This window comes from Zingiber officinale, chromosome 6B, assembly GCF_018446385.1.
Source record: "Zingiber officinale cultivar Zhangliang chromosome 6B, Zo_v1.1, whole genome shotgun sequence".
Classification (NCBI taxonomy): domain Eukaryota; kingdom Viridiplantae; phylum Streptophyta; class Magnoliopsida; order Zingiberales; family Zingiberaceae; genus Zingiber; species Zingiber officinale.
The window spans coordinates 116,434,283-116,446,040 of NC_055996.1; the positions used below are offsets into that span (position 1 = coordinate 116,434,283).

An 11,758-nucleotide genomic window follows, 5' to 3' on the forward strand; every position below is an offset into this window, starting at 1 on the left:
GTTAAATGACTAGTGGGCTCACCAAAGGGCGGCCGGGCGAAGTCTCGACTGTAGTAGCCAAGCAGACATGTGCCTCCCAGACTGACAGCGGATTGGGCCAAGCAGAAGGCCTATTTAGCAAAGATCATGAGCCAATGCGGGCCGAGTAGAACAATGTTCAGCTAGGTGGATCAGTGCCCGGCCGAGTGGATAACAACTCGGCCAAGCAGAATGCACTTAGCCGAGCGGCCACCCCCTCAGCCGAGTAGAATGAATGTGGACGTATCTCTCAATATCATTTTAGGAAATAGTGTCACTAACACCAAGCATGATCAACAGGCAGATCGTACGGCAGAAGCTTCCACTGTCACATCAGAGATATGTTCGTCTTGTTAAGGTATGATGTCAGGAACACTTTACTGACAAGTCCTTTCATAGGAAACTTGGGAAGCATGCTTACCTGGGGAAGCGAGCACGCGAGCTACATAAGCTTTATATAAAGGGGGTCCGAGAACCGGTGGAGGTACGCATACATACGTGTTTCACTATTTACACTAGTGCTACTGTTACTCTACTCTTTTCTACATTGTCAGTGACTGACTTGAGCATCGGAGGGTCAACGTCGGGGACCCCTTTTTTGGCTCGATATTGACGTTGCTTGTTTTGCAAATCGGAGTGAGGTCTACATCGAGTTAGCAAAATAGCTACATTCTCAGCTAGCCAGCTTCCCGTTTCCGGACAAGATCAGTAGAGAAAATAAAAAAGAAGAATAGTTAAATTTATCAAAAGGGTAAATAAGAAAAGCATTGGATAAAGATATATTCTTTGATAACTAATATAGTAACATATATTTTTTTTTTTGATAAATTTAAGAATCTAAATATCTCTTTTGATAAATTACCGTTTCTTAAACGGGAACGATGTACAAGATCCATTGAAAGGATTTCTTCACAACGAGACATGCATAGTTGAAGCATCCATTGTGGTTCTTGGAGTAGACACCATTGCTTGAACACTAAACAACGAGATATTTTTTCTGTTCGTTCATTGCATGCCCATATCATGCGTGTTACTTTCAGCTCTCAATTGTAGAGACACTCTTCCATGGACTTTTCTAACTTTGATTCTAATAGTAGGTTTTGACCGTATAATTCATGCTGCCATTTTAATGATACATAACCTCCGAATCGTACGGAAAGGATACATAATTTTATATTTATATTGATATTTGTTACCTTAAAGATACATAATTTTAAGGGAAATATTATCACCTCCGAATCGTACTGAAAAGAGAGGAAACAAACGAATAGAAAAATATATTTCAATGGGCCGATAATTTTAAGGAAAAAATTTATCACCTCCGAATCGTACGGAATGAATAGGAAAGAAATTAATAGAAAAATATTGCATAGCCTCTAGGGATGTTTTCTCATCCGCGACTCTCTGCTCGCCCTGCTCACCATCGACTCCTCTCCTGCGATTGCCGGCGTTCTGCTCTAGGAGCCCTCCACAAAGCCTACATTGAGCTTTTCACAATATTGTTGAAATTAAGAATGTTGAAATTTTGCGGAATATTTAAGAAGAAAGATTTACAAGAGAAGAAGGCAGGCGAGAGAACAGATCGATTTACATGGATGATTGACGGTTTCTCAACCATTGCAAATCGAGGTGCTGATACGTATTACTCGGGGAGTTTCACAGCCTGTGGTTTTAACTGGTAATTCTGCTTTTTATTTTATTTTATTTTTGTGCGTGTGTGCACATAATTATGTGCGTGTTGACATGTTGTTTTTGGGAGACAAATCACACGTTCTTCAAATCACATATTGAAATTTCTCTGTTCATTCGATAAAATTTAAGATCTTTGAAAGATTTGGCACAAGAAAATGCTTTGTGAAAGATAGCTAAGAGAAGAACTATATTAACTGCAGGAAGTTGCGACTGGAATCAGTTTTAGAAGAAGATGGTGAGAAATATGTGGGTCTTTATCTCTCACATGATGAAGCAGATTCAAAAAACTCAGTGATCAAAGCAATCTACAAGCTCTTCATATATGATCAACTACATGCGGAGCACATACAAAAGGAAGGTGACGATATATACGGTTAAAGTTCCAGAATAATTGATCATAATACACGAAGTTGCTTTTGCCTGTATTTGTTGGTGGAGTTAATTATCATGCATGTGATCTTCATGTTTTTTTTATGTAGGCGAAGACTATTTACATAACAAATCCCATGATGGATTTTGTTGTAAGGTTGCATGGAACAAGTTCAACAGTTCAAAATCTGGTCTACTTTTTAACGATTGTTGCATCTTTGGAGCTGACGTCTTGGAGGCATGCAAATTGGACAAAGGAATTAGTGAATCCTTGTCCCTAAACAAAGACCCAACTTCTCGAATATATTCTTGGGCAATCAAGGATGTTTCCAAATCGAACGTGGTACTAACATCTGAAGCTTTTGCTGCAGGCGGCTACAACTGGTATTCCATTACTTGTTTTTTAATTGGATCACTGCTTAAGTAAGCTTTGAGCATATATTATTTAAGATATGTTTATTCGTTACATTTGATTTTCGACATGTCTAGGTGTATCTTGATCTATCCAAACTTAGCCACATACAAAGACTCCCTTGGTGTTTTCTTGAGGATGGACAATGCTGCTAACCTTGCTTCCAAGACTAGAGTCTACGTGGAGTATAGCTTTTGCTTGTTAGATATACACAATGGCAAGCACCAGAAGCTTACAGGTTTTGACAATTTGATTGCACTCCCTGGCTATGCTACAACTCGATCAATCAATTATCTGATTGCGTTTGCTTATTTATTTTGTAGGGAAAAGTTTGTTCTCGTCAGGGAGTTCTGGTTGGGGATGGAATGAGTTCTTAAGCTGGAAAGATGTACAAAATCCATCTAGAGGATTTCTTCACAACGATACATGTATCATTGATGCATCCGTTTGTGTTCTTGGAGTAGACACCATTGCTTGAACACGAATCAACGAGATATTTGTCTCTTCCTTCTCTTTTTTCTGGGATGAACTTGTCGATTGAATTGATTAAATTTGGAAACACTCTTTTTTTACTTTGACCGGTCAATTTGGCAATTGAATCTAATTTAATTTTAAATAATTAACAATATCCGTTTCGATAATTCTACTCACATTGCATCTTCGGTATTAATTAGTCAAAGAATGATATCTCTGTAGATAAGAGGGATTTTATTCACAGGATGGTTTCCCAGATATTTTTTTCTTTATTTTCTTGTGATAATTTATCTAAGTACCAACTCAACTATGCCTCTCAAATAATCTTATGATGAAAGATGATAGATTCCAATCATCAGTTGAACTTACTTTCGATTATTAGTGACCAAACCAACTAATCTAGTTGAAGTTTTGATCACACAATCCATATCATTTTAAAGCCCGCACTAAAAAAAGCAGCCATTAGTGAACGAATTAGGAACAGATCATAAATGCTATTGGTAATTAGTGACCGAATCAAATATCCATTGCTAATTAGTGACGGAATTAACTATCCATTGCTAATTAACGACGAAATATTATTTCAATCGAAAGATTTAACTAGGGTTTAAGATTTTTTTTCCTCTGCTTTCTCCTATCCCATCACCAGCACTATCTTCGGCATGATCACCTCTCTGGCGCAAGGTCTCTCCCCTCTCCTCTTCCCTTTAATTTCCTCTCCCCTTCGACCTCGGTGAGACTGCGGGCTCTCACCCAGGTTGCATGTGCTAGCAAGGCTGCCATGGTATGTGCTCGTGCCGACTAACCTCGCGCTGCCCTCGCGAGGCTAGCTGCACCCTATGCTCGCGTGGGCGGCCTTGCACTATGCTCGAGCCAACCCAGATCAGCGTCTACAAAGATGTTGAAAAAAAATTAGACAAGAGGCTCCTGAAATTGGACTTTGTTACCAAGATCTGGGAGATAGCAGAGACGCGGCTCAAAGCCTACTGATAGTGCATGTGTCAAGAATACAACAAATATGTTATCCCTCATTCCTTCCATGTTAGAGATTTTGTTTAGAAGAAAGTGAAGCCTATGAGAGATATTAGTAAGTTGGAACCTTGCTGAGATGGACCATACCAGGTCACTCACCGACTTGAGAACGAGTTTTATTGCTTGGATGATTTCCAAGGCACTACAATAAAAATGCTGAAAGATAATACTACAAAGACAACTGTTTTAAAAGAAATCATTGTGATTTTGATAAAAGACAATAATTTTTGACAAAACTGTTATATATGAGCTCCCATATAATACAAAAGATAATAATTTTACACTATCTGCTATCGTTGAGTGTATTATTTTTAATCAATAACGTATTTTACAAGGATTTTTCAAAACTATTGTCTTTAAGCCCTTTTTATTTATCTTAACAATAGTTGAGACTACGGTGTAGGAAATCATTATCAATGAGAATATTTTTATAGTGCTTGCAACAATGGTACACAAACGGTTATATTATTGTGATAAAGACAATGGTTATAAACCATTGCCAATGAAATTATAACCGTTGTGTTTTTCCTGCTTCAAAAATCGCCCCAAAAATTAGGACACGTGTGCAACTTTCAATAGTAATCATTAAAAAAATTAAATAAAAAATCTTAACCTAAGAAGCATACACCCGAAACCACAACACTTTGTCCGAAAAATCAACTCCTACGCTGGTGCGATCCCAAAGCCTCTTGCTCTGCTCCCGCCTCGCTTGCTCTCTCTAGCTTTGTCTTCTCCACTTCAACCCCCGTCATCCATCGAATGAGGGCCGGTCTCGAGGCATGTCACTGGGGGCGACGGCCAAGGACCCTCGATTTTTACGGGGCCCCCAAATTTGACATGCACAGAGACAGATCTATTCAAGGGCTATACTAGGCTATAGCCCAGCCCTATCAGCCCAAAAAAAAAATATGTATAATATAATATCTGATTTTGACTTGCTCAGCCGCTCCCATCTCCAACACATGCGCGGCGTGCTTCATCCGACAACCGGCGACACGGTGAAGGCGAACCGCGACACCGGCACCGTCTAACATCGGAACAACTCCACTGCATCGGTACTACCACACCGGCCCTCGCACGCAGCATATGAGCATCCAGAATCTGGACACAGGAGGACCGAGGACAGGTAACCCTAAATGACAAAATCCCTAATATTTTCTTCTCCTCCTTTCTAGTTTCTACTGTATGTTTGCAATCGCCTCCGACTTCATTGTCATGGTCGTGGCCACCATTAAACAGCGAGATCATGTCGTAGCTTGCTGCCGACTTCGCTGCCAAAGCATCGCACATTCTAATGGCGTTGGTCGCGTTGCCGACTTGCCGTGTTGGTTTTGGCATTTTGCTAAAGTCAGCTTCACCGCTTCAATTTCACAAATCACAATATTGGTGCCGTGTTGATTTAAAATTTGTTTTTTTTATGGATTGTCATTAGTCATTAGAAGTCGGATTGCTGTTTAATGGATTGTCATCACAAAAATCTTTGATGACTAACTAATCAACACAGCACCAATATTTAAATCCGATATTGTGATTTGTTTTTTTTATGGTCGTGGCTTGTTTTTTTTATGGTCATGGCTTGTTTTTTTTATGGATTTTCAAGCTCGGATTGCAAGGGCATCCAAGCTTGAAAATCTTTGATCAGTATGGTCTTATGGACTTCTATAGTTCTATTATGATTTGTCATACGGTGTTGAAATTTAAACGTCTTTTGAACTTACAATTGATTTTATCAATATTTTCAATTGGCTTTAGCTTTAATAAGATAATAATTTACATTTTATCTCAAGTTATATAATTATTTCCCTACCTAATTCATTATACTTTAAGCCATTAGTAACCTATTACTTGTTTATTTAGGGATTTAATTTTAACTATTTCAAGATGGAACATCAATATGCTACAAAGAAAGGAAAGACATTAATATCATCTTTCTTTAAAAAGAGAGATCGTGAAACTAATGAAAGTACTTCAATTCTTACTACAATGGAAAATCAATCTAGTGAAGGATCTTCTCATTCCTAGTGTCCAAATTTCTTCAATTTCTTCTCCTAGCAAAGACCATCAATCATCGTATGCTTGTATTGAACGAGATCCGGGAAAAAGAAAATAAATATGTGAATATCATGTTGATATACGAGATGAGATAAGACGTTCATATCTAAGGATGGGGCCTTATCAACCAGATATGTTGGAGTATCCGACTACAAAATTTGGAAATCAAAATCGTCGATTTCAGAAAAAATGGTTTTAGAAATTTCATTGGTTAGAGTATTCGCCTTCAACAAATAAGGCATATTGTTTTTATTATTTTCTTTTTCTGAATAATATTAATTCATCTAATATCTCAGCACTAGTCAATGAAGGATTTGACAATTGGAAAAGGGTAAACCAAGGAAAAACATGTGCATTTCTTGCCCATATTGGTTCTACAGCTTCTTCACCTCATACTATGTCTGAGAGAAGGGTTGGAAATTTGATGAGACCCTCTCAGCATATTGATAATGTGATGTATGTTTAAGCTAAAGAAGAAAAGGAGAAAAATCGTTTACGTTTGAAGACCTCAATTGTCACTGTTCGATGGCTAGCACTTCAAGGTTGTGCCTTTAGAGGTAACGATGAATCTCTATCTTCATCTAATCGTTGGAATTTCCTTGAATTGGTGAAGGCTTTTGCAAAAATGAGTACAGAAATTAATGAAGTTGTACTTGAGAATGCTCCAAAAAATGGCCAATATATTGCTCCAGAAATTCAGAAAGATATTTTACATATTATGGCCAATAAGTACGACAGATGGTTCGTGAACAAGTTGGAGATAAATTCTTCTGTATTCTTGTTGATGAAGCATGAGATATATCTAAACGGGAGCAAATGACCATTATCTTGAGGGTTGTGAACAATCATGGGATTTTGACAGAAAGATTTTTTGCTATCAAAAGTATTAGTGATACTACCTCATTGAATTTGAAAAAAGAAATATCAAATGTTCTTGTTCATCATGATCTATAAGTTAAGAAAATCAGAGGCCCAGGATATAATGGTGCTAGCAATATGCGTGGTGCGTGGAATGGACTCCAGACATTATTTCTCAGAGATTGTCCTTATGCATACTATGTTCACTGTTTTGCTCATCGACTACAATTAACATTGGTTTATGCCGCTAAGGATGTCAGTGTTATTTGGGAATTCTTTTCTCATTTGGACAATATTGTCAATATTGTTACTTCTTCTACTAAGCGCATTGCTGAGTTACATACTGCACAAAGAAATGAAATTGAACATATGTTGGCAATTGGAGAACGTGATTCTGGAAGTGGGGCCAATCAGATTGGTAATTTGCAACGGGCAGGAGCTACTCGTTGGAGTTCTCACTATGACTCAGTAAAAAGCTTGATAGGTATGTGCGCTGCAACTTGCAAAGTTTTTGAAGTTCTTAGTGACTATTCTCCAAATGGAAGAACTAAGGCTGAAGTTCGGGGAATTTACAGAAACATGGCAAGCTTTGAATTTGTGTTCATTTTGCACTTGATGCATAAAATTATGAGAACAATAGATACTCTTTGTCAAATTCTTCAAAGAAAATCTCAAGACATTTTGACTGCTATTACATTTGTCTCTACTACCAAAACCATTCTTCAAGAACTTAGAGAATGTGGGTGGAAGAATTTCTTCATGAAGTGAAAGTTTTTTGTTCGAGAAATGATATTGATGTGCCTGACCTTGATTGCCTATATAAGATTGGTCGTTCTCGTCAGCAAACTACAATTGAGCATCATTATCACTTTGATGTTTTTAATGTAGCAATAGATTTCATTTTGATGGAGTTAAATACTCGGTTCAATGAGTCATCAGTGGAACTTCTTTCTCTTAGTACAGCTTTAGATCCGAAAAATTCATTTGATTCAATTAACAGTGATGATATTTGCAAACTTGCAAAGAAGTTTTATCCTGAAGATTTCACAAATCAAGACATCGTTGCTTTGGAATATGAATTGATACATTATAAACTTGATGTGATGCAAAATTTGAAGGCTTCTACACTTGTTGAGTTATGTCAGCAATTGACTGAGAGTGGGCGGTCAAAGGTTTAGATTATGTTAACTAGATTGATTCATCTCGTTTTGACATTACCTGTTTCTATTGCCACTACTGAGCGAGCCTTTTCAGCAATGAAGCATGTGAAGATGACACTTTGCAATAAAATGGAGGATGATTTTCTTGAAGATTATTTGATACTCTATATTGAACGAGATTTAGCTAAAGATATAGATATAGATTCTATTATAGATGAATTTTATGTTTCAAAATCTTGTAGGGCACAACTTTGTTGAACAATATAATGTAATAACTTTTTTTTGTTATATATCTATATAATTTATTATATATTTTTAATAATAATATATAATTTATTATATTAAGTTCAAACCCTCCCCCAACTCTAATTCCTGGATCCGTCCCTGGACATGTATATATAATATATATTATATATAATTAGATTATTTTAATAAAAATCTAAAAAAAATATTGGATTATTTTAATAAAGGTCCAAATATATATTGTTGAATTATTTTAATAAACGTCCAAAAATATTTTTCTATTAAAATTTAAGAAAAAATATGAAAAATAAAAGAAAAAAAAGAAGGAAAGTAAACGATCATTTTTTTCTCTTTCCAAGATTTTATTGTTTGTACAACTCTTTCTTCATTAATTTGTTTACAGAAGTCATAAGACTCGGAAGAGCAAAGTATGAATCCTGAACGCTAATTTCGTCCTTTCTTTTTCTTTGAATCTCTTCTAATTAAATCAGAAAAGTTTATTCTCCAATTTAAATTTTAGTTTCATCAATATCATCATTCATTAATATATAAACTTACAACGTAAGTTACCTACTTATCTATATTTTTCTTATTGTCAATATTCAATATTGATTTTTATATTGTATTAGAGTCAATATTTTATTATTTTTCTTACAGATTTGAAAGAGTTAAAATAAATCATCCCAATTTTAATCATCATAGAATAGATTATATCGATTGCTTCAAGCATAAACCAAGCTTTATTATTCTTCAACTATTATTTTCACTACTTGTATTTATTGCATTGTTAGCTTTGTTGTTAGTTTTGTGTGCTTTTTTTTACACTTGAAATTTGTAGTACAAACATGTTTTCAAAGAAATATCAATCTTGGAGTCAGAAAAGAAAAAAAAAGAGTGAAACAGATTATTAAAACTCATAAAGATATTCTTTGTAAGTTTTTAAAAGCTAGCTCTTCAATGGAAGATTCAATTGATGAATTACAAGAAAAAAGTCAAGAAGAATTAAATGATTATACAATAAATAAGCAACAATCGAGTAATCAAGAAGAACTAAATGATAATGTAATTAATGAGCAGGAAGAATTGAGAGAAAATGATACTCATAATCATGCAATGAATGAGCACAAAGAATTGAGAAAAGATGATGGTTATGATTTGAATATAAATGACTTGATAATTTTATGTATCGAACATGAAGTGTTAGAAAAATTTAATTTTGAAAACCTTATTGATGATTTTGGTTCTCAAAATGCTAGAATATATAGATTTTTTCAATGATTATTTTATACATTTTTATATATTGATAGGTATTACACTTTTTGGAGAAACTTAGGAAACATATTTTATAAGGTGTTGTACTTTTTGAAGAATCTTGAGAAATATATTTTGTATTGAGTTTATCATATTTTAAATGAAATATATTAATTTTCAAAATTTTTTTATTAAACTATATTCAAATTGTATGTTAGTACAAATTTTTTTTCTTATAGAAGTCCCTTTTCTTTTTTTCGCTAAGAACTTAGAAAAGTCAACCCCGGCCTGATCGGATCTCAAAGAAACTTCTGGTGCAAGAGATGATCAATGATGAAATCATAGATCTTGGTGCCTTTAACGAGCTCTGCAGTTAATTGGTACTTGTTTGTCGCTTCTGGTTCACGAACTGGATTTGAAGTACAGCGATCAAATCAAAAGCCTTCATGCAAGATAGATAAAAGGTTGGAAGGAGTTTTAGCCAGTGGAACTGCTACGATCTGCAGGCAAAGATAAACTCTTCTATTGAGTTCCAAGATCTTGCAATAAACGTTCCATTAGGTATTTCTTATTTCTTCAACCTGTTCTTCTTTCCTAAGTGAGAAATGATTTCTATCAAGTGAGTTTTTGTTTGTCGGCGTGCTTCCTTGTTTCTCGGTGTCGGAGCTCAATTTGTTTATTTCTCTACCAGGATTGGAGATGGGATGGTTGAATGAAGATGATTTTGGAGTTTATTTCTTTACTGCTTCAGATCTTGAATTTTAATGGACGCGAAGCTTTATTCTTCTTCGATTCTCTGTCGATTTTTAGTTCTGTATTTGGGATTGCACAACTCTTGTCTTTCGGAATCAAACATGAGAGAGTCACTGAAGCAGTAGAATTTCTATGTTTCTTTTGTAAGATTTTGGACTGTGGATGTTAGTTGTTCTGGGATTGAGCTAAGCCTAAGGCTATTTGATTGTGATTGATAGAAATTTCTTCCTTTTTTGACTAAAGGTAAAAAATTTACCCAAATTTCTGTGTAAAATGTAAATGTAGACGCACACTCTAACATGATCATCCATTGAAATGCATGTAAAAGGGATCTATGAAATCCTGATATGTGAATTAACCAAGTTCAGTACCATTGTATTAGAAAATTATCTTCTTTTTATTCTAAATGGAAAATCGAGTGGAAACCAACACATTTTTAAGAAGTTGGTAAACTACTCTTTGTTGTTGTTGATTGAGAATTTGTTTAGTTTTACTTTGAATCAATTGTTAAGTCAGTGGACTAAATAGGCTACATATATATTGTTTTAAAGATACTCATGCAAACATTCACTTTAAGTTGATGAATTCAAATTAAGATTTTAACACTAACTTTTAAATTCTTTACTAGCTATCTATCTAAAACACTAACTTGGAATAATTTTCAGAGTAACTAAAATTTAGGAACTTATTTTTTTTATTACTTGTGATGCTTACATTTATTTATTTTCTATCTAACAATTTTATTGTTCAAAAACTTCTCAAGAAACAAACAATCTCAAGAAAATTTTAAAATTTTCAATGTTTTATCTTCAACTTTATATACTACTCTATTAACATAATTATGTAAAAAAATAGCTAGAAGATCTTTGTTAAACTAATCAAATCTAAACTTTTCACGGGATGTGCATGCTTCAACTTTTCTCTTTATTTTTTTTTGTTTTTTATTTCATTTAATTCTCATTTAGTTTTAATTTTTTAATTAATTTTATTTAAAAATAACTCTCATATAATTATATTTTTAATTTTATTTTTTAATTAATTTAATTAATTATTTTTTATCAATACTTTATTTTTCAATTTAATATAATTTTTATTTTTTAATTAATTTATTATTTTTTATCAATACTTTATTTTTCAATTTTATATAAATTTTATTTAGTTTTTATTTTTTAATTAATTTAATTTATTATTTTTTTCATAATACTTATATTTTTTCAATTGATTTTTTTAAATTTTATTTTTTTATTAATTTTTTTAATCAATTTCTTTATCGCTTTTTTATCAGTTTTATTTTTTTCAATAATTTTTTATATGTTTATAATCTTTTATTTATTTTTAGTTTATATTTAAAACTAAAAAAAATACTACCAATTAATAATGAACACATTCATAACTTAGGAACAAACATATTTTTTTCAAATGAAGAGTACATATAATAATACAA

General features: G+C 33.7%; 1 protein-coding gene across 1 annotated transcript; it reads left to right on the forward strand.

Annotated features, from left to right (window-relative positions):
• The first annotated feature begins 7,045 nt into the window (after window positions 1–7,045).
• Window positions 7,046–8,085, forward strand: LOC121991428. The gene is made up of 2 exons (XM_042545432.1): window positions 7,046–7,646; window positions 7,796–8,085. Exons 1-2 carry the CDS (start codon window positions 7,046–7,048, stop codon window positions 8,083–8,085), a joined length of 891 nt encoding a protein of 296 aa, XP_042401366.1.
• Window positions 8,086–11,758: the final 3,673 nt, after the last annotated feature.